Genomic DNA, 27,884 nt, shown 5'->3' on the forward strand with positions numbered 1-27,884 from the left:
TGGGTTTAATAAAGCAAGGCTCGCTTCCTGCAGTACGTGTTCCTGGGGAATGAGGATGTGTGTGGGGTCCCTGACCCTGCTGATACAGCCCTGCAGGCCTTCTACACCCCTGATCCCGACCTCCGTGTTGTGTAGCCTCATCCTCCCCGGCAGCACTATCCTGCTTGCCCAGCACACCTTGTGCTGAGCCAAGGAGCTGCCTCCAGAGCAGTTTCCAGGCGTGCATGGGGGAAGGCTTTGGAACGGCTTTCATGGCTTGCATGAGCATAGAAGTTGTTTATTTCTGCTTAATCTTGCTGGTTCTAAGCAGCAAATTCAATGGGTCTTCAAGGACAGCTCAGGGAGCATTTTGGTCATAAAAATAGCCAGTACTACAGAAATTTTCACGTATCACTGAACCCTGTCATTCCTCATTAGCTCGTCCCACATGTGCGTGCCGATGCTCTTGCTAGAGTGTTTGCCAGGGAAATTACAATAACAGAGGATATAATATTATTTGCAGTGTTTCTGTAGCTGTGTTGGTCCCAGGATATTAGAGAGACAAGGCGGATGGGGTAATATCTTTTATTGGACTAACTTCTGTTGGTGAAAGAGACCAACTTTTGAGCTTCTTCCGGTCACAGACCTGACAACGAGCTCGGTGTAGCTCCAGAGCTTGTCTTTTTCTTTCACCAGCAGAAGTTGGTCCAATAAGAGATATTAGCTCACCCTCCTTGTCTCCCTGATATAATATTATGTCAATTTCTCGGTTTGTATCATCACGTCCTTGGAGGCAGAGAGGAGTAAAAACCGTATCAGTTCTTTGTAAACAGTTTTTGAACGAAAGAGAGAGGCAGCCAGTCACTTCAGCCCCGGAGAGGATAGTCAGCCATTTGAGCCTCTCTGGTTAAACGGCTCTGCGTAGCTATTAAAATCGAAAGTGCCATCAGCGCTGCTGGATCCGGGTTATTTCCTATCCCGTAGCAGGCTACACCTCGCACAGAACGGATATTGTCATGTGGACTGTTGCAAGAGATGACAGTTGTCTGTAACTGTTGTTATGGACTCAGAAGAAGTGTCGGGCTGATCTGTGAGCTAAGCCAATACCAGAAGTTGGATGGTGAATTTAAATGGTTTCTTCTGTGTGTTTGTTTGTTCCTGGTGTGGATTCTAATATTAACACCCTCTACACAAACACAACCTCATGAAAGCCCAGAATATTACTCTCCGCTTGCTATGTGTCCTAACAACTGCGCTCTGTGACTGGAAGAGAGATGAAACAGCCTTGGTTTAATGTACCTTTCACTTAAGATGTGTTTAACAAGGGTTGTCTCTGTAATGGACCATTTCCTTCAGTGTGAGAGATAAATCTCACACAAACCTCTTCTTCATCTGGTTGGTTTGGGAGTGGAAATGGCTCGGGAACAGGAGTTCCCCGGAGATCCTGAGTCATTTTTCTTTTGAGTCAGGCCAGAAATACTGTAAAAACAGCCCTGCTGTGCTCTTGGGATGGTTCTGCTTCTGGTTCCAGGCTCTGCAGAGGGACGTGAAACTAGAGGTATACTTGTTTGAAGGCAGGTTGAGCGTGGGGTGGACGTTGAGTCTGGTTCAGAGGTTAAGGACAACACTCACTGTACCCATATCCAACTGACTGTCCGTGGCCATGAAAAGAATGTGATCTTTCCATGGCAGTGTCATGGCATGTGATTTCACCACAGGGCTGGAGCAAGAGCACAAATATCAGAAATAAAAGCAGAGGACACAGCAAAATACAGGCCAAGTCCAATCATAGAATCATGGAAGATTAGGGTTGGAAGGGACCTCAGGAGGTCATCTAGTCCAACCCCCTGCTTAAAGCAGGACCAACCCCAACTAAATCATCCCAGCCAGGGCTTTGTCAAGATGGGCCTTAAAAACCTCTAAGGATGGAGATTCCACCACCTCCCTAGATAACGCATTCCAGTGCTTCACCACCCTCCTACTGAAATAGTGTTTCCTAATATCCAACCTAGACCTCCCCCACTGCAACTTGAGACCATTGCTTCTTGTTCTGTCATCTGCCACCACTGAGAACAGCCGAGCTCCATCCTCTTTGGAACCCCCCTTCAGGTAGTTGAAGGCTGCTATCAAATCCTGCCTCATTCTTCTCTTCTGCAGACTAAACAAGCCCAGTTCCCTCAGCCTCTCCTTGTAAGTCATGTGCCGCAGCCCCCTGATCATTTTCGTTGCCCTCCGCTGGACTCTCTCCAATTTGTCCACATCCCTTCTGCAGTGGGGGGACCAAAACTGGACGCAATACTCCAGATGTGGCCTCACCAGTGCCAAATAGAGGGGAATAATCACTTCCCTCAATCTGCTGGCAATGCTCCTACTAATGTAGCCCCATATGCCATTAGCCTTCTTGGCAACCAGGGCACACTGCTGACTCGTATCCAGCTTCTCGTCCACTGTAATCCTCAGGTCCTTTTCTGCAGAACTGCTGCTTAGCCATTTGGTCCCTAGTCTGTAGCGGTGCATGGGATTCTTCCGTCCTAAGTGCAGGACTCTGCACTTGTCCTTGTTGAACCTCATCAGATTTCTTTTGGCCCAATCCTCCAATTTGTCTAGGTCACTCTGGACTCTATCCCTTGCATTGGTGCTTTTTAATTTATTTTTTTTCCCATGTTTCTGCCAGAGTGAAAGTCTCTGAAACCAGAAGTGCAGGTTTCATTCACTAAGAGTTATCACTTAATGGTTGAGGAAGCAGGGTCCCTTCCAAGCCATCTCCTTTCTCTGAGGAGGGACTGTAAGATCCGGTGAGAGCAACCATGCAAAAACCTTCCATTGCCACTTGGTTCTGCTGCTGACCCACCTTGACAGCGGACAAGCCCCTTCATCCGTAAAGAAGACTCAGCCTACATTATGGCTGCTACAAGGCACAGCTATGGAGCTCCAGCTGGAATGTAGATGCTTCCTGCATTGACAGGAGGGCTTTTCCCCATCCATTAACCCACCTCTCCAAGAGACGGGAGCTAGCCTGCTGGAAGAATTCTTCTGTCGACCTAGCTGGTCGATTAAATCCACCTAAAGGAAAACCCCTCCCACTGAAGTGCTACAGCAGTGCAGCTATGCAGCTGTAGCGTTTATTTTCAAGCATAGACAAGCCCTGTGTAGTTAGGGCGACTTAATCCCCAGTGTAGATGCAGCGAGGTCCATGGAGGAATTCTTCAGTCGGCCTCGCTACCACCTCTTAGAGAGATGAACTAACTACACCAGTGGCAACCCCCTTCCATTGCTATCCTAAGGGTCGGTGTGACAGCCGCAGAGCTGCACCTATGCCCTGAGAAGGGCCCATGTTATTACTGATTAGAGTCTTATTTTCTGCCCTGCTTGTGGGTTCTGCCATAACTAGCGGCAGAATGGGTGGTGACTTGGGCATTGGAGATCAGGGTTCTATGCCCAGTTCTGCCAATAACCTGCTGTGTGCCTCTGTTCACACACCCGTCCTTGCTGTCTCCTCTGTTTACACTGCAAGCTCTTTGGGATGGGGACTCTCTTACTGGGGCCTTGTCTACACTACAAATGCTTAGCTGGTATGGCTGTACTGGCGGAGCCCTCTAATGTAAACACAGCTTATATTGCCAGAGGGCGTTATTCTGCTGGCATAACACAACCTCCCCGAATGACTCTAGGGGTATGTCTACACACTACAGGGCTAGGGCGACAGAAGAATTCTTCTGGCAATGTAGCTGGGTCTACAGTAAGGGTTAGGTTGAGCTCACAGCCCGGAATGATGTAGCTAGGTCGATCTAAGTTTTAGGTGCAGACCCTGCCCAACTATGTTAACAGAGGCAGGCTGATGTTGGTGTCCACGCCAGGGGGTTTGCTGGCATAGCTCTGTTGGCTAGGGGGGTGTTTTTTTCACATCTTTGACTGACATAGCTCTGCCAACAAAACTTTGTCGTGTCGAGCTGCCCTCTGTGTATGTTCAGCAGCAAATACAATGGAGCCTAGAGGTGCTACTGGAATACGGCCACTAATAAAGCAATATCTACAGACTGTGCCAACAGCCGTCATTATGAAATACAATTATGTACTGGGGACAGAAAGCAGCCAGCCAGACAAAGTATTGGCATATTGCAGCATCAAGGAAGGCATACACCCACGTTGTATCCTGTCTCTGCAACTATTCAACATATACGTAGAAGGGATAATGAGGGAAAGTTCTGAAGGCATTCACTAGGGTGTGCAGCTGTAAGTGTATGTCTGTACTGCAACCAAACACCTCTGACTGCCTTTGTTAGCTGACTCCAGCTTGTGGGGCTTGGGCTACGGGGCGGTGTAACTGCGGTGTAGGTGTCTGGGCTTGGGCTGGGTCCCGGAACCCTGTCCTCTCATGGGGTCACAGAGCCCAAGCTCCAGCCCAAGCCTGGACGTCTACACCGCAGTTAAACAATCTGTAGCCCGAATCCCACCAGCCTGAGTCAGCTGACACAGGCCAGCTGCAGGTCAGCCTGGACAAGCACAGTGTGGGACCCTGATCCTGGGAGAAGCCCACAGAGGGGGCTGGGGCTGGACTAACTGGCTAATGAGACTATTGTTTGGTTCCTCCTGTGTTTGTGGAAACAGGACTTTGGCTATTCTTTGTTGTGGTGGGGCAGAGAGGCCCCACGCTGGCCATGAGGGGGTTAAGGAGGCTGACTGGTTCCCCACTGGCAATCAAAGGGTTAGGGAAAACTTGTGGACCTGTCACGCAAGTGGCCCCGCCCCACTACACCTGCAGCCAGTGTCAGGCCTGGAGAGGGGAGATAAAAAGAATGGGCCCAGCAGTTTGAGTGCTGACTAAGAAGGCAGGTGGAGTTCTGTTTCTTGGGCAGAAAAGCCCAGTTCTAGCCCTGAGATGGCATTTGTTTGTCAGCTGGATCAATCCTCCTGGAGGGGATGACCAGATCATGGGAAGGAAATTGGCAGAAGCACAGACTGTTTTGGAAATGAGCCCTGAACAGAAGGGTGAGGTCCCAGTGAAGGTCTGTGGGATGACCCTGGCTTTGAGTGGTTTGTACTTGTTCCTTAATACCTTTGAATGTCAATGCCCTGAAAGGGGGGCTTTGGCTGGAGGGCTCCAGTGCTGCTACCCTGACCTCAGAAACAGACCAGGGGAGACTTGCAGTGGGGTGAGTTTTGCCCTGAAGGGTCCCAAGGTGAGAGCTGCCCTAGCAACCCTAGTAAACAAATAAAATTGCATCAAAAATACTAGACTTCATCTTCATTTTTTCCTTCTAGCTGGAACAACCCACAGGACCCCAAATTTGGGTAGCTGTTTGGGTTAAAAGCACCCCTCTGTGTGGTAGGATAGTGCAGAAGGGACAGAGGCCCTGATCTTGAAATCCATCATTTTAGGTCCCTAATGCCTAAGTACCTATAAGGATCTGAGCCAGAGTGCCTAAGTGACTTGCCCAAGGTCATACAGGAAGTCTGGAGCAGAGAATTAAACCTAGGCCCTAACCACTGGGCCATTCTGCCTCTTTCTTCCCTCTGCCATAGGAAAATCAGGGGTCACAGAACTTGAATTTGTAATGTAAAAAAACAGAATTAAACCCACCCCAATCTTTAAATAAAAAGAGGGTGAAATCCTGGTCTCACATCAATGGCCAGATCCCTATTGAATTCAGTGGGGACAAGATTTCACTCAAGGCTTTTCTAATCCATTGTAAAGATTTAAGAGAATACAATTTTTTCCCTTTGAAGGTCACTTTAATTATAGGCTTCCTTCTATTGTGCATGTGATGTACATTCTGTTTAACTGACCACGGAGGAGCAGGAGGGGCTGGGGAGGAGACAGACGATTGAACTAACAATGGAACCTGCAAGCGAACTGGCGTGAGTAGTCTCATGGTTGAGATGGCTGGCTAGCAATGAGAAAAGGAGTGAGGCAAAGAACCCTCATGCTCACAGCCACACCCATGCAATGCTGCTTGTATAGATGTCTGCACCTGGAGGGCAAAATTCACTACTTGGCAGAGGGTCAGCACAAGGCTTAGGCTATACTTAAGTTCCATGTAAGGTCTACAGTATTTTGAGAGCTTAATTGGGACTTAAATGGTTGATAATCCTTGGTCTGGCCTTCTGTATGGGGTTAATTTCAACCTCTGTATACTGGCTGGCTGAGTGATAATGCCCCATGCATTTACTGGGTAAAAATCTGAATATGTGAAGCCTGAGTTCTAATCTTTGCTCACCCTGGGTGTAATCAGTGTGGTATCATATGCAGTTGTGGGTTAGTACAGTGTGCCGATTCATGTGGGTTACATGCCTAATGGATTTCGTCAGGAATAATGGAAGAATCTGTTTGCTGCTTTTTTTAAATCTTAACAAAACTAATCTAGTCTAAATTCAAGGAGTGGAGAGATGGGGAATGGGTCTTCTAGCCAAAAGGCAATATATGTCCCCATCATAGACAAGGGAATCAAGTAATAGGTTGAAAAAACCTTTAAACTGTGCTGCAAACACTGAATATATGCAGAAATCGGGACCAGTTCACAAACAATTCAGTACCCAGAAGATGAGCTAAATTTGTAATGAAAACTTCTACCAGCTGGGTCTGGTGACTGGGATGTTCTGGGCCACACGTATTTAGCAAGGAAAGGGATGGAAGGTTGGAACCCAAAAAATTCTGTCGGTTGGAAACGAGACTGAGAACTGGAGTCCAGTGTCTGTGTGAACTTCCATTTTGGGGGGTAGAGAGTGAGATGGGGAGCTTAGAGGGGGCAGGGCACAGCATGCGATAAGAACATCACCAGGGACCGGAGAGTGAGCCGAATAGAGAAATGGGGATGGGACAAAAGAATTAACCATCACAACCAGAAAGAAAAAGCAGAGAGGTAGTCTATAACTGATGTGTCTAGCAACCCTAGCAGTTAAGGTTGCACAAGTGTTTTCATTTCAAAGGGTCTCTTTCATTTCTTGTAACTGTTAGTTTCACCTTTATAGGATGAAATATTCCAGGACTGGTCTCTGGCTGGGGATTTGTTTTTATTTGAGCAAAACTGTCCAGCTGGCTTAAAGTACAAAGCAATGGGGTGGAGGGCTGTGCACAAATTACATAATGTATTGGGGCTGGGAGGAGATCCTTAATTTTGCATGTTTGCTTCGGTGTTAAAAGGGGTGGGTTGGTCTCAAAAATCACCCAAAAATGTGTAATGTAACTTATGGACCACCTGTGGGTGTGAAGAATGTGATACGCTTTGCCATTGTAACAATCCTGGTAATATTTTTTTTTTAAAACAGCCCTAGTGTCGTCATGATTTGGGGTATGGAATCTGAAATTTGGTAGAGATGGTCCCTGTGCTGCACATGCTCATTTAAGAGGTGAGCAAAATCTTTTCTAACTCCTTCCAAAAATAAGTTCCTCTTCAGGCAGAAACTCACACTGGGAAACTGTAGCCAAAGTGTGTGGCTTTTTCTCTAGCATGCAAAGGAGCTACAGTGGTGTAGTCAAATAAACAACCCTATGCTTTCAGCCCAAAATTACGTATTTAAAGTCTCCATATGAGAGAGCAGGAATTTCCTCCTCTCACTGGTTGCAGCAATTCTGAAAACAAAATGGCTGTTGTCTCAGAAAACCAAGGCAGCTTCATAGTGACTGATGCCACATAATGGAAATGTTGTTTTTTTTAACCTTAACTATAGCAGGCACTGTAGAATCCGCACTCTGATGCAAATACTGACAATTCAGTTTCTTTACCTTCAGTGAGTACACACCTGTTGTTCAGACAGCTAGCTGGCTCTGTTATGGCATAAATGAATTCAGGATTCTGTAGTCTAATGGCGAGGAATGCACCATAGTCTGGGGATATGGGTTTGCAGCCACATCTTCTTCAGGTAGTTCCTCTTGGTCATCCAGCCTGAATTATAAACACACCCACATTTAAGTGTAGGGCAATAACTTATGTAAGCAGAGTCAGGATGAACTCCACCCTGACATCTGGTGGTGAGGTGTGGCAAGTTGTGGAAAAGAACTTCAGGGGCTGATCTCATTTGCATAGGCACACCCACCCCGCCTAGAATGAGGCCATAACTGCCCAAATGGTCACTTTGGCTGTTGTGGGATCCCCAGTGTCTCTGTTATTGGGGCGGGAAGAATAAATTGTTATTACCCTGATTATGGGAACTGTGCTTGGAACTGTACTTGGCCTTTTGTTATGATGGAGGGACTCACCATCAACTAAGTAGCACTCGCTAGGCAAGGGACATGGGTTCCAAAACTCTGTGAATGGAGAGAGGCTTGAGACAGGTATTTGTACCTGGTGGTGTGGGCCCCTTTGTGAGGGCCTGAAACACCAATTGCACCTCTGTCACTCTCCACTGTGGAATGGCAGAGCTAATTTTGGGTCTATTAAGAGTCTTGCTACAGGTACTGTGCTGAATTCACTTTGGCCTTATGGTGCACCAGCACTAAGGCCCCCACTACTATGAGCTGAAATCACTGAGAGCTGGAATCACTGAGCACTGTGTCAAGTAGTGGGGAGCCGGAACAACTAGAGTGCAGTGGTGCTGTTTGTGGATAGGCTGGCGGAGTGTTTGTGAGATGGTGAGGTGAGCTGTGCAGAGCGGAGCCATTCGTGAGACAGTGGAGTGTTCTTGAGATGGCGAGCTGAGCAGAGCTGTTCGTGAGACGGCGAGCTGAGCAGAGCCGGTCGTGGTGGAGCAGAGCCATTTATGAGACAGCGGAGCAGAGCCCTGTGGGGCAGTCAGCTTCAGGACACGTAAGGTGCTCCTTACCTCTTTCCCCCACACACAGGCACATTTTAGCCAGACTGGGGAGTAACACTCTGCAGATGAACTTTTGAACTCTGGGGCTGGACTTTTTGAACTTTGGGTGATTTGTGGATTGCTGGACTCAAGAGATGTTTGGGTTCTGGGACTCAAGAACCCAAGGGAAAGGATGAGGCCCAATTTGCTGGGGTGGGTCTTTGCTCATGGTTTGGTTAATGAACACTAGTTGTGGTGGTTTCCCAATTTAATGCTGATGTCGTTCACCTCATGTTGTTAAAGATTCTCTGCTACACCGAGACTCTGTGCTTGCGAGAGGGGAAGTATTGCCTCTTTGAGGCGCCCAGGGGGTGTGTAAGATTTTCCCAGGTCACTGGGTGGGGGCTCGAGCCAGTTTTGCATTTGCTTTGATGAGAGGGAACCCCTGTGTACTGAACCCGGCCCTTGCTGCTATCAACTTGGCCTGGCAGAAGGGTTACACTTATCTAGTAAGTTTCACTTGTTTGGACTGGCTTTGGGTTGCCACAAGGCTGATGGACAACAGGATTTTCTCTCGTGTGAGGCCAAAGGGCAGAAATCCTGTTGTGGACTGAGATGTTAGGTTTGGTTCGGAGTTGTCATGATCTGACAAAAGAACGAATACAAGTGAAAACGCTTTTTGCAGCCATCAATTTACAAAACAGCCTCAGTACCAATTTGACCAGAAATTCCAGTTGCTCTAGCATTTATTTACTGAAGTAGTAAATGAGCTTCTGCTCAAATGATTCCTGTTCATTTTACGTGCCCCTTGTGGGCTCAGAATCGTGGAAGGAGATAGAATATCAGGGTTGGAAGGAACCTCAGGAGGTCATCTAGTCCCACCCCCTGCTCAAAGCAGGACCACTCCCCAAACAGCCCCCTCAAGGATTGAACTCACAACCCTGGGTTTAGCAGGCCAATGCTCAAACCACTGAGCTATTGCTGGGTTTGAGCTGATCCCTGAGAGACTAAGTGTGAGCCAACATTGTTACTATATGAAATCTAAGTGACCAAGTCTGCACTTCTCTAGCACCTTGCATTGAGGTTCACTGAATGTTTGCAAGGCGCTCAGAGTCACAACACCCTTATGAAGTACAGAAGAGAGATTACTGAGATCACTCTGCACGGATATGGATTGCAGAAGTAGTTTAACATCCCATGACCCTGTAGGGCAATAATAAATACCTGGCTCAATTTCCCAAAAGTGACTTGAGATTTGGGTGCCTCCGTTTCAGTGTTACAAGGGTTGGGGTCTTGAGCACCCACTCTCTGAAAACCAGGCCCATTTGAAGTGTCTCAAATCACCTGCCACTTCTAGACACCTTGGTCTTAGCTCTTATAGTTCTAGATGGTTCTAGTTTTTCATCCACAGATCTCAAAACACTTTACAGATGGGGGAAAATGAGGCAGAGGGGAGTGACTTGCCCCAGGTCCCACAGGCAGACAGTGGGAATACAAGCCAAGTCTGACTCCCAGTCCCTTTGCCTTAGTCATTAGAGGCACTGGGGAAACACATGGATCACATCTTACTGCTGCCTGACATGGCAGCTAATAAAACTAAAACTAAACTGGAAATCCGTGTCAGACAGGTCTGATCCCTCTGCAGAAATTGACACACTGAGACTGAGGAGAGCTGAAGTTACTAACTCAGTCCCCAGCCCCTTTAAACGCTTTCTCCTTTTATTTCCTCAAGGAGCTTGTCTTAGGTGTGGGGGGGTAATAGCTAATATTCAACAGCCAACTTGCCTCTTCGGGTACCGGTGCAGAGTCTCTCCTGTAAGAAGGCAGCTAGGCTGCAATGTATCCGAGCCCAAGCCCTGGAGGACACTGGGCACTTTCACTAAAGGCGATACAGTGAAATCTTGTGTAAGCAAAGCTTGGTTATCTGGAGGGGGAGGTGGGGGGGCAGGGGGAGGGGTTAGACCTTGGGTCACACTGTATGTTTGGGGGGGCCCTAAGTGTCTAGGGGGACAGGCCTGGCGGGGGGGTTAGACCCTTGAGTGAGTGAGTGTGTGTGTGGGGGGGGGGGGGAGGGGTTAAGACCCTGGGATGGAATGGGCAGGGTGGACCCCTGAATGTGTGTGGGGGGGGGCGTTAGACCCTTGTGTGTGGGGGCGGGGGGGTTAGACTCTGGGATGGGAGGGGTGGACCCGTGTGTGTGTGTGTGGGGGGTTAGACCCTGGGAGGGGGGGCGGGGTGGACCCGTGAGTGTGTGTGTGTGTGTGTGGGGGGGTTGTTAGGCCCTGGAATGGGATGGGAGGGGCGGGGTGGGCCCGTGTGTGTGTGTGGGGGGGGTGGACCCGTGTGTGTGTGTGGGGGGGGTGGGGTGGACCCGTGAGTGAGTGTGTGTGTGTGTGGGGGGGGTTGTTAGGCCCTGGGATGGGAGGGGTGGGGTGGGCCCGTGTGTGTGTGTGGGGGGGGTTAGACCCCGGGATGGGAGGGGGGGTGGGGTGGACCCGTGAGTGAGTGTGTGTGTGTGTGTGTGGGGGGGGGTTGTTAGGCCCTGGGATGGGATGGGAGGGGTGGGGTGGACCCGTGAGTGTGTGTGTGGGGGGTTGTTAGGCCCTGGGATGGGATGGGATGGGAGGGGTGGGCCCGTGTGTGTGTGGGAGGGGCGGGGTAGACCCCTGAGTGTGTGTGTGGGGGGGCGGTTAGGCATGGCTCCGGGGACAGGCCCGCGCTAGGGGGCGGGTGGGGCAGGCCCGGCCCGGGCTGTGGCTGCGGGGTCAGTCAGGCCCGGCCCAGCCCAGCCCGGCCGCGCGCGGCGGGGCCTCCCGGCCGGCAGGCGGCGCTAGCGGCGGGGCGCGGAGTCTCCTCCCGGGGCCGGGCCGGGCCGGCGGCGCGCGGAGCGGCCCCACCCAGCGCGAGCCGAGCCGAGCCGGGCGGGCGGGCAGGATGCTGGCGCTGTTCACCAAGCTGCTGGACTGGTTCCGGGCGCTGTTCTGGAAGGAGGAGATGGAGCTCACGCTGGTGGGGCTGCAGTACTCGGGCAAGACCACCTTCGTCAACGTCATCGCGGTGAGCGGGCCCCGGCCCGGCCCGGCCCGGCCCGGGGGCCGCCCGGCTGGCTCTGGCCGACAGCCCGCCGGGGCGGGGCGGGGGGTCGTGTCTCTGAGGGGGCGGCCGGCCCGGGCGGGGCTGCCGGGGGCGGCCGGCCCGCCTGCCTGGGGGGGGCGGCCCGCCTGGGGGGAGGGGGTTTGCCGGGGCGGGGGGGCCCGCCTGGGGGGAGCGGGGTTTGTGCATTTCTGCAACGTGTGTGCGCGCTTGGGGGGCGGGAGGGGAACAGCCTCTGCTGGGCTGGTGCCCCTGGGCTGTGTGGGGGCATCGCGGGGTGTCACCCGGGCGGGTGTTGCTTTTTGGGGGGGTGGGGGGGTGACAGCCTACCCGGAGATACAGACCGGAGGGGGGGGAGACTGTCTCACCCCCTGTGCGGGATGGTAATTTCATCTCCATCCCCTCCGATCAGTGCCGCCCTTGGAAAGCTCTGCCGGCTCTCTGCAGGGTGGGTGTAGTTTTGCTGTGGGGGGTGGTGGGTTTTTTGTTGTTGTTTTTTTTGGTAATTAGTGGGGTTTTCTGTGACTAATTTTTCAATCCAGAGTCCGAGGAAAGAAGCAAAATCCTCGTAACAGAGAATTTCCCAGCTGGAAAGATATGATTTATTCCAGCCTGGGTGGTGGTTTTCTGTGTAGTCTGCAGTAATGGCTTCAGAGCGTGCATTTTAGGAAGGAGAATAAAGCCTTTGACAGCACGTGGGTAACTAAATGGATAGGGAATATGGATATCCAGTCTGTGCCTATTTAAACTGTCAGGATGGAACTTAGAGCGTATAGCGGGTTATGCAGTTGATTTAGTAGGAAATAATCTGTAGGGTTTGATTGTTTTGTTAAACTGGAGCCTGTCCCATTTTCTTCCTTCCTGGAAAGAGGGTTGCAGCCTGACACAGGCCAGAATCACAAGGCGCCTCCTCAGAATGCTAAGTAGTTTGTCAGCAGAGAGAGACAGAAGGGACTGAAGTGGCTGGGCCAGCTTATTCCCCTCCCCATGTCTTTCAGAAGTCTGACCCATCCTCTCTCAAAAGCCTTTCCTCCTGCCTGGCTGGAGATGGGGATAGCTAGGGGCAGAACCAGAATCTGAGTTTACTTGGCTGGAAGCTTGCTTTGTTGTGGCTGCCTGTTTTCATTTTCAAAGTGGATTCACACTATATAAATCTATCTGCACCAGGAAATATTCTAAATAACACTAGTCGTGCCCTACTTCAAAGAGGTTTTTTTAGCCAGTTGAAATAAGACATGGCAATTTCAGTATGGTTTGATGGGGTGCCGCACAGAGGAACTGCAGGTTTATAATGCAATCCTGAGCAAGGTATTTAGGGGTCCTTCATAGCCTTTTGTTGGTGGCTAAGGGTGGGGTAACATATTCTGTTTGTTTCTGTATACAGCCATAGCAACACGAGCTGGCAATATGGCAAGATGTAGGCTTCTTTTTGGAAGAGCTGCTCTGTCATTGGCAACTGGTTCAGCAGTGTGTGCTGGACAGAGCTGTTGGCCTGATGCATGATACCCACTGCAGGTCTCGATCCGTGCACCCTCTTGATAGTCTGCCATCAGGGTTCACAACCCACTCCCTATTTTTGCTGACTGTGTATCATGCCGTCCAGGGCCTTGTGATATGAATTGTGGCTGGAGGGAAATGCCTTGTAGTAATGTAGTTGAACTACCTTGTAGTTGTTCATGATGTAACATTAGCTGAAATGACTGGAAATGCCAAGGTCTGGGTGGGATAAAGGATGTGGAAGCTTTCACTTCTTGTTGGTTCAGTCCTCTCCCAAATCAGTGGTAGCAATTTAAAGTTTCAGTTATCTGGTGTGTGGTGGTGGTCTGTGTTCACTTCCTAGCAGACATTCTTAAAATTGGCACTCTTGTTGGCAGCCAACGTAGCCAAAGACTGATTGGCTAGAGGGCTTCGGCTCCTTTTTTGTGTAGAAACGGTCCTTTCTATGCCTGGGATGACTCACTGGAGTAAGGAGGAAGAGCTTTCACTGCACTGGATAAACAGAAGGCTTTGGTCTCCAAGGTGGCCATCTGGCATCTTCCCTCCTGGGCATTACAGCATATGGTGACCCTTTCTGTTAGGGTCCCATGCCCCTGAGCTACGTTAGGCTTTGTAAACAACCAGCTTGAGTGAAATTATCTATTCTGTTTGCTTGTAATGTAATATTAATTAGACGAGGTTCTTACATACTGTAACACTCAGGCTGTCCTACCTGAGGCAGCTTGTGCAGGGCAGCTGCAGACATGTGGCCAGAGGGATGCACTGCTAGCTCCTCTGAGTAATAGCACCCGAACGGTGCCAGTTCATCTGCAGGGATGCACCATGCAGCTCCACGAACCCTGGTACAACAGCAAAACTCGTCTGGGAGCAAAGACAAACCAGCAAGTTTTGGAAGTCTTGGCTGAAGAAAAGGTCAGTGGTGGGAATGCTGCTCATATGGAATTGTCCTCACAAGCACACACTTGTGGATAAAGTCTTTTGGTAAGAAGGCATCCCCATCTGCCTCTAGGCTTTGTCCTTGCTATGTTTGATTCCCCCAGTGCTTTATTTTGGAGAGGACAGTTTGGTTTCCCTTATTCTTCCTCCATCTTTTCTTGATGGTGAGTGGATGTGGTGCTGTGTTTGGGGAGTCGGTGGCTTCTTTCAGAGTCAACACTAGTCCATGGATCAGTTGTCAGGGGTCAGAATTAAAAAGGCAGCAGCACTACAGGGTCTTGCCTCCTTGATGAGGCTTAGTTTATTGCTGCCACAATGTCTGAGAACTTCATTGTCCTAGGCTGAGAGGTGGCCGATAGACTTAGATCTCTTGCAAGTGCAGCAGTACCTCTGGGGTATGTCTGCTTACTACTTCCTGTATGGTCTGTGCCATGTGTTTTTTCTGAGTCAGTTATCTTTAATCTGTAAAGCATTCAATATAGACATTGTTTATTCCCAAAAGACAGTCACAGCACCAGCATGCTTGTTCTGCCCAGTACATAGTTCAGAAAGCTTCTGTAACAATCACAAACGTTTGTTTAGATGTTATAGCTCTTTTCCGAGCCCCCTTGCCCTTAGCAACCATCATATGGGGGGGGGGTCTCCCTTGACACTGGCAATGCAGAAACAGAATACTGTGACTGAGACCAGTTCCTGCCCAGTATTGTGGTGATGTCCACATCAAAGCTACCTTACGCTGTAAGCACCAAATACTTCTCATTCTGAAAATGAATCAGATTATTTGTCTGGTGCTAAAGGTGAACTGAAAAGGAGTTGAGGTTGTGAGGCATAAAGAAGGCTTAACATCTAAATGTTTAATTTTAGAAATATCAGGAATGTCAAGTCTAGTCTTTGTTTTGGTGGCAGTCACCTCCGCTTTCGGAGCGCTCTCAATTACCCATTCTACAAATTATTATTCAGGCATTAGAGTTAAAGGGACACTGTCAACTTGAAATCTACTCAGGCTTGTTTTTAAAAAAACATGAATTAGAAATAATTTGAGGCTACTCTTGTTCTTGAGTCCCTCTGCTAATGTTTGTGGTCTGAAAGTGTCCTGTTTAACTATAAAATATTTACCCGCACAATCAAGAAAACAGACTACCTATGGTGCTGTCAAATAGGGAGCCTTTCTATGCCCTGTTATGGGATTCTTAGAAGTTACTTTTAACAATAGCAAGTAAAGAGAAATTTCAGACCTGTGTAAGTTGAAATGTCCCTTTTTAACTAGGTATAAACAAACAATTTTAACCAGTCCAAATATAATAACTTCTTCACATTTCAGTAGTTAGTCAGGTTTCTGTTTTGGTATCTGATGTTATCCAACAAGTTGTTCATGGGCTTCCAGGAAAAACAGTCTAGACAAGACATGAATTTCAAACAAGCAGAACCTCTGGAAAAAACCTTTTAGGCTGTCTTTATATACAATAGCTAGTTAAGCACTAGACCATGGCAAAGCAGGAAGCAAGAGCTGTAAGATGACTGTACAGCTTTTATCCCCCCCCCCCCCCACGCTTCCAGCTCTGTTTTGGGGGTTTGTGATGGCCTTAGTTATGGCATGGGAAACCCATGCTGCTGAGCTTGGTTGTGTCTTGCCAGATAAGTAAAGGAGGAAACAATTTCTTGCTTTTGTTTTATAATGTGTATATTTATAAGTGAAGTCTAAACATCTTTTTAAAGAACTATTTAAACCTTTAGGGCCAGATGGAAAGTACCTCAGTGAAGCAGTCTGCACTGGGAATTTAGAGTCGCTACATCTCTCTGGGGGGTGTGAAAAATTCACAGCCCTGAGAGATGTAACTATGCTGACTTAGCCCCCAGTGTAGACAGTGCAAGGGCGATGAAAGAACCCCTCCTGTCGGCGAAAGTAGTGTCTACATTGAAGCGTGACAGCGGTGCAGCTGCAGTGTTTTAAGTGTATATGTACCTGGGACTGCAACTATCAAATGAGATCTTGTCTGCAAGATGGCTGCCAGCAAGCAGGCAGCTCCAGAATAGTCATTGTAATTAAATCCTTAATTGTTCAAGTTACATCTAAAGTGTGTGGGTTGGGAAGGCAGTAGAGACCTGAGGCCGGCAAGATTTTTTGATTGGTTTTGTCTCCCAACAGGTGAAAAACTTGCTCAGCAACAATGGCTGTTAGAGTAGAAATGCTGAAAGAAGGGACAGCAGTGTGGTGACAAAGGCACAGAGTTTTTTGGGAGGGAAAACAATGTCCTTTTCAGATCAGACTCTTTGATGCTGTTAAATTTTGTGAATTAAAGTAGAAATTCAAAAACCGCTTTACATAAACAACCTTAACTCTGTTTCCTTATATGACCCTTGTATTCCTACCCTCCGTCTTGAAGAGCTCTTTCCAGGTGCTATCAGGACATTTCAGGTATATCATGAGTGATGAGCTGAGATCATCAATTATGCACAAGGTGCTGATTTTCTGTTATGTCCAGTCCCCCACCCCCTGATTTGTCTGGTTTTTTTTCACATGTTGCAGCTTGTTATAATATATAATAAAGTAAACATATGGGAACTTACACCATTAAAAGTGTTATCCAGTAGAACCTGAAGAGTTATGAACACACCAGTCAACCACACACCTCATTTGGAACCAGAGGTATGCAATCAGGCAGCAGCAGAGACAGACAGACACACACAACAAATACGGTGCAATACTGTGTTAAACATAAACTACTAAAAAAAAAATTGACAAGATAAGGAAACTGTTTTCCATTTAAATTAAGATGGTTAAAAGCAGCATTTTTTCCTGCACAGTAAAGTTCCAAAGCTGCATTAAGTCAGTGTTCAGTTGTAAACTTTTGAAGAACAACCTCCCTTCCCGAGGTGTTTGTAACTCTGAGGTTCTACTGTAGTAGCGTTCAAATCATATACTCTACACTCTGATTTAGGTCGTTACGCGCTCTGCTGGTGAACAGTTTTACAAACAGTCATGTATGCTAGGGGAGCTTATAACATCCTTACAGTGGAGTAGATCAGCTGTTTGAACTCAGGCTTATCCACTACAGGTGTGTACCAGCTGAGTTTTTAAAGTCCACTGTACATTTGACAAAATCAATAAAGTGGCCTGAATGGTGGTTTGGACGTTCCAAATTCCATGGCAAGTATCTCTTAAAAATAAGCACCTGACCTTTTTAGAGTCCTGGGCACGAGGTCTTGTCAAGGACTATTAAATAAACCACATTTGAAATTTCTGGGACATGCTGTGTTTGACATGGTGACACACAAGCTGTGGGAAGGTAGCTGTAATTCAGACTTTGAAAATGATTCTGAGCTCTGTACTTCAGAAATGGCTTGTCTTATTCACCTTCTATATTGCCAAAAATCTCTTCTGACCCAGACCACACAAGTGAAGTTTGAAATGTAAAGCTCTCTGATGGAGTAAGGACCCAAATCAGATTTACAGTGGAAAACTACTCCCAACTTTTAATTACGTGGTCAGTACTGTGATTCCATAATACTGGAAGGTTATAATTCTGTGTAAAGAAGGGATTATGACAAAATGGCTCTTGAATATGGAGCTTCTTGGGATAAGAACTGGAGAATAGGCCATGAAGAATTTTCCCAAACTGGCAACTGTGGGGGATAGACCAGAGTCATTCTTTAGGATTTTAGTCCGGGGCACAGCTGCACCAATGGAAGCCATTAGTGAACAGTTGCATCTTATCCGATTTCAAGGCCATAGTTGGTCTTTTGTGGCAGCTCAGACGGGTGGAGCTGTCTTCCCTTCCAGCAGGTGGAGACAGAAGGCAGGTACTCCTCAGCTGTCTTCTGTGTCCAGCAGGTGGAAGGTTTGCTGGCAGCTCCTGTGATGTTAAGAAGGCCTGTTCTAGCCTGGCTGGAGTGGAAAGGGTGCATTCCACCTCCAAATATAGCCTATTCTTTGCCACACCAACTGTCTTTCCTTGCCTAGCTGGGGGGAGTTGAGGTTCAAAGAAGTATGTGTAAAGAAGGTCTGAAAGGTTTTGCAAAACAAATTCTGATTGGCTTTCATAAGAAATTCAAGTCTTGCCTACCCTGTTTTCCTTGGAGAGACTGTGGACAATTGGAAAACTAGCAGACTTGGCAATAGATACACAAGTAAAATTTGATTGAGGGGGATTTAACTTGTCTTCAGACCTTAAAAGATGCTCAAATGCATAAGACACACTTGGAAGAAAAACGGTTAGGTTTTTTGTTAAAGCTTCAACCCTTCTTTCAATTAAGGGCTGAGAAATTTTCCAGTTTACGTTAATGTGCCCTCCAAGGGAGATCTCTAGCGCAAACTCTTCTTCTTCTTCAACTGCTGGAAGCATTGACGCAACATGGAACGATGGGATTTCAGCATCTGGAGCTTGGTATTTTTACCACAGGGCTCAGTGTCATAGATTCCACGGCAAGACAGGGACCAGTCTAGTCTGACCACCTGCATAACACAGGCCAGAGAACTTCCCCACATTTGAACAGTCTCTTCTCATTAAAATGGGCTCATGTGTGGGCCGCTTGAATGGCTGTTCATGACCTTCTCTTGTTGCTGGAAACCCTGTGTAGAGCCACCTTAGACTACGGTAAGGTTGACCATCATGTGTAATGTTTTCTTTTCGTAAATTACTGGTGGGTTGAGGCCTATATCTGGACTTCCCCGATCCCACACTTGAAGAACAGTGTTGCTCAGCTGTATCTGGAGATCTCAAAATACCTTAAAAGTTTGAGATTTTAGATTGGGGGATTTTTTTGCAAACTGCACCCCAGACCGTTCCAGACAACAAAACGAGCTGCTGTACAAATTGTGTCCCTCTTTCTTGTGTTTCCAATAAGGGGTGAATAGGTAACAGTGATGTTTAATATCATTAGGCATCAGGATTAACACCCCAGTTATTTGATTTGAATAAGAGAAGTTTGCACCTGTGAGCTGCTGTTTCAGGTCATCAGCGGACATCAGACAACTGCATCGGCCCCCATTTTGAAGTCTTATCTTTGCAATCAGGTGGCTAGTGATATTTTAAAATGAAACTTGAATTCACTGTCTTGCCTTGCTGCAGTGAGCCCACCCAATTTGATGTCAGCTAATTACATACATTAGTTGCAATGCCCATAAATAATAATCTTGTTATGCAAAAAGAAATTTTTAGCAGGGAGTTCAAATGACCCGGTCACTACATGGATCAGTGGCAGAGTTCAGCTAGAAGCCAGAATTCCTGAGTCCAAGTCTCCCTTCTCTAATTGCTGAGTCATGCACCCTCCATGTTCTGAGGCGGGTTAATAATGTGCAATGCACCTAAATCTGAAGTTTTCAGATTCTCATTTGTATGCCTTGGCGCAGCCCTGCACAGGGATAATGGCAGGAATAGGCAAGTGTAAGCAGTCTAGACGAGATCTTGAATTGAACCCAAATAATGCATTTTGCTCGAACTATTCTGTCGATGTTGTGTTTTTCGTGGATAAAGGGGGAAGCTCCCTGCACTGATATCCAAAGGTATCTATGAAGTAGGATAAAAGGGTTTTTTTATACGTTAGCTGAGGAAAAAACCCTTTTATCCTGTTCTGGAGACACCCTGAGAGGGCGGTCCCCAGTCTCTCCCACTAATAACAAATAATATAGATATTTTAACAGTGTCAGCTTTCCTTAATTAAACAAAGTTCTAACTTGTTTGTGAAATCCCAGAAAAGTGCAAACATCAATAGCTGTAATCTTGGCCAGTGAAATTAGTGCTGCATTTTGAACTAAGGATTCAGAAGAGGGCCATAAGGATGTGACAAGCTGAATTTGGGGCATGGGTCTCTACCTCTACCTCCTGGAATCTTCCTTGCAGTGCATTTGTGCCTCCTCGTCCAGGGGTGGCAGGCTTGTAGAAATTTTGGTGGTGCCCAAACTCCGCCCCCCACCTGCCCAAGGCTCTGGGAGGGAGTTTGGCTGGGGGAGGCGGTCTGAGGTGCAGGCCCTAGGCTGGGGGAGGAGGTCTGGGATGCAGGCTCTGGGAGGGAGTTTGGGGATGGGAGGGAGTGCAGGGGTGAGGGCTGTGGCTGCAGATGAGGGGTTTGGGGTGTGGGAGGGGCTCAGGGCAGGTGTAGGGGGTGAGGGCTCTGTCGGGCTGGAGAGGCTCAGGGCTCGGGCAGAGGGTTGAGGGTGCGGTGGGGGGGTGAAAGCTCTGGCTGGGGGTGTGGGCTCTGGGGTGGGGCAGGGCTGGAGATGAGTTTAGGGTGCAGTCAGGCTGCTCCGGGACAGGGGCCAGAGAGTAGGACTCCCCACAGCTCTTTCTCTGCTGGCAGCAGCGAGCTCTGGGGGAGGAGCCCTCCTTTCCCCTCCCCGCCCCCCCCCCCCCCCAAGCAGCACACTCACCCCCACCACTGTCACTGCATGTGCTCCTAGGGCCCCCCTCAGGTCTAAGAATCTCCCTCACCTCCTGGGGGGTGCTGCGTGCGCCCCATCCCCTGTTGTTGCCCCTGACTGTAGCTTCACTGGGCGTGAGGGATGGGGTTGTCTCCTTGCCCAACATGGGGCAGGAGCGGTGACGGCGGGGTGGGGCTCTGTGCTGGTGGAGGGTCCCACTGGAAAAGGGAAGGGTCTGAGGTGGAAGGGCAGGCTCAGTCAGTCTGCCCTGGCAGTCGAGCTTTGGAGGGGGGGCACTAGGCACTAGGACCCTGTGGCAGCAGTTGCTGCAGGGAGGCAGCATGGAGCTTCACAGAAGAGGCAGGGACCTCTGCTCCAGGGCCCAGGGAGGCGTGCGGCGGGGGCTGGGGGCAGCGAGTAGGGGCTGGGGGACACTTGGGGGAGGCGCAGGGAGGAGGCAGGTGGGGCTGGGGGGGACACACGGACCCAAATATTGATGGAGCTGGGCCCCTGGGCTCTGAATATTGCTGGTGCTAAGGCACCACTTGGAGATATAACTCGCCGCCCCTGTCCTTGTCTCTCCCAGTGTCCCTTGCTTGATGCTTCAGTTACACACTTGCTGCCCCTCTCCTTTCTGCTGTGTCTGATCCTTACTGTCTTCTGGCTCTCCATCAGAGAGTATGTGCTGCTAGGGTAGGTGGGTGAGGATGGCGTGCCATTGGCTGCTTTCTGCAGCCAGGCTCTAGGTGCTCCTGTGGGCATGCTGAAAGTTGCAAAGAGCAGGGAGGAAGGTAGGCAAGTGACTTGTCCAGGAGCAACCTGCCATTTACTCATAGCCTCAACAGTGAATTTGTACTGGTCGCAGGGCTGTATCGGAGCTTTTCCTGCTGTCCCCTCAGTTTTTTCCCCTTCTTTCCTTTTCCTTGCATTGTCTGCTCCTCTGTCCCCTGCTGGACTAGACTGGTTTCCCGCCCTTCACCCGGGTTGAAAAGCCTTGAATTAGGGAGACTTGAAAATGAATGAAATTTGAAGTCTCATTTAAACAAACAATGGAGCTCTTCAGCGTGGAGACAAGGCCTGTGGCCGGCATATAAAGAAGTGTGAGACACTTGAGAAAACGAACACTGCTTGCTTGTAAAGTAACCCACTGCTTCTCTAACTTTGTCAGATTCTCTCAAGACCCAACCATCCTCCCATCAGTCCAGTCTCTCATTCTTGTTTGTTCATTTTTCCTCATTCTGTGGAGCACGGTGGGGGGAAAAAATACCAGTTAACTTAAAGCAGAACTCCATTCTTTGTAAAATGACACGTACATGTTGAAATTTACCTTAATGTAAGGTTTAAATCTGCTGGCTTTCTCTTTCAACTTGTATCCAGAACATGTTTCTCTCTCCTAATTGCCCTCACTTACTAGAAATGGCATTAAGTAGAAATGTTAAAGCTTCTACAGGTATTTCTTAATATCTGCTTTAATTTTATTTATCTTTACAGCCTTTAAACTAAAGGGGAATTCACTGATTATCAATTTCACACCTAATGCAACCCACCTCTTGCTTCCCACCGACCCCCAGGCTCCCCAGTGTCTCCAGAATGGAGAGAGAAGTAAAAGTACAAAAGTAAATTCATTGGTCTCAATGGTCCCTGCACACCAGCTAGTGACTAAACTGGAGTCAATACTTGCAGATAATACACATCTTCCATGCCTCCCCTCGAACCAAGATCCAGGGAGACCCTGCTCAGGCCATGACATTGTTGCATAGTGCTGCTATCAGAGCTTGTAACTGTCTGAAACCATTTTATGTATGCAGTGGTGCTGTAGCTGTGTTGGTCCCAGGGTGTGAGACACAGGGTGGGTGAGAGAGTATCTTTTATTCGATCAACTTCTGCTGGCTAGAGAGATGCTCAAAAGCATACGTCTCTTGCCAGCAGAAGTTGGGCCAGTAAAAGATATTACCTGACCCACGGTGTCTCTCTGTACCCATTTTAAACAGAGCCTTACCACAGTCCCAAGTGGTTGCTTTTAGAAACAGTGCTGTATAAACTTCCTTGTAGTAAATCTCAGGTTTTTACTAGCATGTTTGGGTTTTTTTAATCTGTTCACCCAGTACAGAGAGAAGTGTGCTATACTCAGCCATATTGGAACCCAGTTACAAAACCTTGTTTTAGTAGAGCCATGTTTGACCACTGTATGAGATGTGTGGCAGGGTGTCTGTGTGTACCTGGCTGAAATACTGCACTGAAAGGCTCTTGTTACTGTTGAGAAGGCTGGCTGGCCAAAAAATGGAAGCTCCCTGGAAAGCTGCAGTAACTTGTGGTGAGGGATTAATAAAATCGTTTCTAGTTGGGAGCGTTAGTGATTTCATTTTTGGCCACTGTCAGACAGGATAGTGGGGTAGATGGACATTGGTCAGATCCAGTCTGGCCGTTCTTATGTTATGTTCTCCGTCCTCCTAACCCTTTTCAAATGATGATTCTAACACTCGAAGAGGCTTGTTTTTCTTTTGAAGACAACTTGCTCCATTAAATCTATAACTGAATGAAATTCAGATGCAGTTGGTGCCAAAGTAATTCACCTATTTTTTTCCTCACTTGGTCTCCTTTCTCCACCCTGTGATCCTTCCCTTCCTTAAAGGCCACTTCTTTCCAGATTATTTCCTGAGCACAGTAGGGCCATGTAACTGACGTCATCTGGGTCAGTTTCATTCACTGGAGAAATGTGATGAGCTACAAAGGGCCCAGTTTTCAGCCAGAGCAAGGGAAAGGGGACTCTGATCCACACCTCTTTCTTTGACTCCAGATATGTCTTGTAGTATTGGAGCTCCCCAGCCTGCTTTTGCTTCAGCTACACATTGTTCTTGTCCCTCCTCAGCAGGATCAGCAAAGTGAAGCTGACCAGGACTTGTCATGTGGGATCACTATGTAAGGGCAGTGGCTCCAGTGTGATCTTCTATAGTGTAGTTCCCTAGACTAGAGAATGTTAGTAGCGTGTTTTCAATCCTGCTTCAGATTTAACCCACCACATACCAAGTGTGTTGCATAGATGCTTTTGTTCTCTTCAGAAATAGCTATGAAACTCAGCTGTCTGCAGAAGTCCTGATTTTTCCAAAGTGCTGAGCACTCAGAGCTCCACTAGGAGCTGCAGGTGTTTAACATCTGTTGAAAATCAGACCACAACTGACTAAGCTTCACACAGGTGGTGACCTTCAAAGGCACTGTGTGAGCACAGAAACAGAAGCCAGGAGGATGCTGTCTGAGTCAGTAATTCACTGCAGCCTCAGGTGAATCATTTGACCACTGCATCTGTCACCTCAGCAGGAGAGAAGCTCAGGCAGCTCCCTGGAAATGGGGCTCAGCTGTCTAAGCTGAAACTCCCTAAGGGGAGGCAAATGATAGTAAATTCATAGCTGGTTAGTGATGTCTGTAACAGGCAATAATGTTTGCTCCCTCCTTATCTGTCTTACTAGGGTGCTCTCGCAACTTGCTCTTCTAGGAATGACAAGGTGTGTGAGGGGATATTTTATTGGACCAACTCCTATTGGTGGGAATTGTCTGGGAATGGCTGGGTGCTCAGCAGTTTTAAAAATCAAGTCTCTTTAGTCTCCCAAGCCCATATCTTGGCACGGGAGACTAAAATTGGTCTATTTGTAAAACAAAACAAAACAAAAAAACCCTTGGCTTTACCTTTTTCCCCACACCGAATCCATATTTCCCTACTTGGATAACTCATCAGCTGAATGGATCATCCCCAGACTTCACCTTTGGGCTGAAGCTGAAATGTTAAGAGTGAGTGAGGCATGCACACGTGCGTATGTGTAAGAGTTTTGTTACAGCATTAACTGTGGCTTTCACAACTAAAATAGTTAAGTTACACAAGACCATCTGTGATGGTGGGCGGTTGTATCCTCGCTGCAATAGCCATGTGTGAGAGTTCTTGTTTCTTACAGGCCTGCAGCATTGAAGGTTAAAACTGATAGTCACTGACCATTGTTACACACAAAGTTTATACTGACAGATGATTTGAAAGAAGTTCTAAATTATTTAAGAAAACGCCTGGCTTCCATTTGCTCCTCACATTCAGCCCGTTTGAGGAGGGTACTGTAGTAATGGTGCCAAATGCCGCTGTAGTGCTATTGTTCACGTGGTGGTTTGAATAATTGTTTTTGTAGAATTCTGCTGGTGGAGTGTTGTTTTTTAATTGGAGTGGTTTTGATCTTTGGCTGTGTTTGCCTCATGGGTGTCAGCTGGAGGGGCTTTCCTCTTTCGTATATGTGGTCTTATTTGAAAGAAATAGTCTTAAAGAAGTTTCAGAGTAGCAGCCGTGTTAGTCTGTATTCGCAAAAAGAAAAGGAAGACTTGAGGCACCTTAGAGACGAACCAATTTATTTGAGCATGAGCTTTCGTGAGCTACAGCTCACTTCATCGGAAGCTTATGCTCAAATAAATTGGTTCGTCTCTAAGGTGCCACAAGTACTCCTTTTCTTAAAGAAGTGAGGCACTTTGGGCACTATTGTACATAATGTTAGAAATCTGCAGACTAATAATAGAGGGTCTCGATCCTGAAGAGCTGAGTCTCAATAGCCATCACTCCCACCTTCTCAAGGTCTTGATTCCCAGCCTTTTGCACCAGCTAGGTGCTGGGCGTGACATTGTCTGGATGCCTTGGGTACGGTCTCGAACAGGTATACCTTTTGGCTACACATACTCAGCCCTGACTGCTCACTTACCTTCCCCAAACTCCTCCCATTCTTTTTAATTTTTTTTAATGTAAAAATGTAAGCACAAGCGCCCGCAAAGTAATAGCTTAGTTAAGACTCAGTAAGGGCTAGTCTACACTGGCAATGCTAAAGCACTGCTGCGGCAGCACTTCAGCATGCCTTGTGTGGTTGCGGAGCAGTGCTGGGGGAGAGCTGTCCCAGCGCTCTAAAAACCCACTTCCACCAGGGGCGTAGCTACCCGCGCTGGGGGCGCAGCGATCACCGCTGGTGCACTGTCTACACTGGTGCTTTACAGCACTGAAATTTGCTGTGCTTGGGGGGGTGTTTTTTCACACCCCTGAGCGAGAAAGTTGCAGCGCTGTAAATTGCCAGTGTAGGCAAGTCCTTAGTTTTCAGACACCAGCTTTTCTCAAATGCAGCCACCAAGGGATTTTTCTGCAGCCAGGACAGCCTCCTGGGTGGAGATGGGATTGTGAGGGGGGGGGGGGGGGCAAAAGCACCCAGCTGTTGCTCCTGGCTGCCTTGGTGTTTGCTGGCATTGCCAGCAGGGGATCAGCAGCCTGCACCACACACCCTCCTGGGGGCTCCGGGCAGCACCTCTGGAGACACATGGGGCCAGTGTGTGTGCTCAGCAGGCTTCAGCCCCTGGGCTCTGGCTCTGGGCTTGGGTTTGGAAAATTTTCAGAGTGGCTGCAAGTGAGGGTTGGTGGCCACACTCTCTCTGAGGACACCAAAAAAAATTGTTCTGAGAACCCCTGTCCTAGATCGAGATTGATATAAAAGAAGAAGGGAGGGGTTGTCTCTGCCAATGAGATCCGTGTGCAATGTCATATTGAGAATTCCCGTCCAGTCTTCCAGCTGCAGGAAACGTATCATTGGATGCTGCTTCAGGACTTCACTTCATCTTTCATATCGTTCTCTGGTTAGTCAGTGTCTTATAAATTTGAAACGCCATCCAATAGCCTCACTCTGCTGCCTGAATGTTTGTGAAGTGGGAGGGAAAAGGTCTCCATCCCTTTCTGTCCTCTCCATGTCTGTTTTTCCATCCTTTATCTCCGGTGCTCTGCCTCTGCCCCGATTGGGGAGTTCACAACCGCTAGTACGAAACTGACATTATTTTTGACAATTTCACTTTTGAGCAAAGGGTTTTGAATAGGAGTAGAGAGACCGACAAGAATCTTCTTAATTTCATGCAGCAGCCTGGCAACGTGGTGAACACCAGAAGAGAGACTGGTGTCTGCCTATAAACCTCATGATGATGTGTCACTTTATTTGTTTTAGGAGCCTGTCTGCATTAAGGATATTGAAATTGGTGTAACTACATCAGGATGGCTGTGCAGATGTAATTTTTTAAGTGTAGACAGGGTGTATGAATGGGCACATAGTAGAGATTAAGTGGGGGTGGCAGGAGAGAGAGATTTATTTAGATTCTTCCCAGATTTCAGATTCTGCTCCCCCACCAGCCTGGGTGAGTATATAGGGGACATCCTCAGTGAAAGCAAAATGAAAGCCTGCACTTCCCCGAATAGGCACTTCTCATTTCTAAAGAATAGAGAGATGTCCCATGTTTGGGGTTGATTCTCCTTTCTCTTCCCCCCCCCCCCCCCCCCCGGCTTCCCTCAGGTTCTACCCAGAAAGGTCTCTTCTGGCTCTGTTGGCTTGGCTCTGTGCTGTAGTAATAGCCCCAGGGTGTTGATGGAAAGCTAAAGTCCTCCAACCTCCTTGACACAAGGCCATTTTTTAGAGGCTATTGTTAATTGATTTCTCCCCCCTCCCCCAACCAGCCATGCAGTTCCCTTTAAGAATGGAATTGTTCTTATCTTATATGGGTTCTTCTCTTCTCTCCCCTACCTCCCTCCCGTCTTGATACTTCATTGAGTAAAATGTAAACATGCACAGTAGAGCAATACTGTCCTAAGAATCATTGTTTCCCATTTGTACAAAGAAGCTCTCCTTTCATCAGGGATGCTAAACCCTCAATTTGTAGAAATCCGCCTCAACTGAGTATGACTTGGGTAGCTGCAGTCAGCACATCTAGCAAGACTGGCTTGACCTCATTTACCCCACAACAATGACAAGTGAATTATATGGACATAAATGCAGAGGAAATAGGGTCAGAATGAACATAATTCAGTTATATTTTCCTAAATGAGGAAAATGCCTAATGGTCTCCATTAATTCAACCCAGATCTAATGCGGAGTACTCATGGGGAGCAGATCTGTGGGGAAAAGGTAGCGCCATCTTAACATCGCCAGTGTTTACAGATTGCCCTTCAAGGTTGGAGGATATCCAAAACGGTACCCATTTTATTGCTGTGCTACAAAATAGGGTCTGAATCAGGTTCCTACTGAGAATTTCTGAAATCTTGGGGACTGTTCCACGCTACTGGATCCATAATTTGTAAAAAACCAAGATGCGTGACCTCGTGCTGTCCACATGCATAGTGCTGGACAGATGAACCGTATCGTCCCTGCTCCCACGTGCTTGCACGCTAAGGGCACGTCTTCACTAGTTACATGAAAGTGCTGCCGTGGCTTGTGTAGTTGCGGCATAAAAAACCCACCTCCCCGAGGGG

The 27,884-nt window shown here is 48.0% G+C and overlaps 1 protein-coding gene across 1 annotated transcript in view; it reads left to right on the top strand.

Annotated features, from left to right (window-relative positions):
* Positions 1-11,584: 11,584 nt before the first annotated feature.
* Positions 11,585-27,884, top strand: part of ARL8A (ARF like GTPase 8A) — a 37,629-nt gene continuing 21,329 nt past the window's right edge. Inside the window, exon 1 of the mRNA XM_074935855.1 lies at positions 11,585-11,766. Coding sequence (XP_074791956.1) covers positions 11,644-11,766 — 123 coding nt within the window. The 5' untranslated portion in view covers positions 11,585-11,643. The remainder of the gene's footprint in view (positions 11,767-27,884) is intronic.

This window comes from Natator depressus, chromosome 21, assembly GCF_965152275.1.
Source record: "Natator depressus isolate rNatDep1 chromosome 21, rNatDep2.hap1, whole genome shotgun sequence".
Lineage (NCBI taxonomy): Eukaryota > Metazoa > Chordata > Testudines > Cheloniidae > Natator > Natator depressus.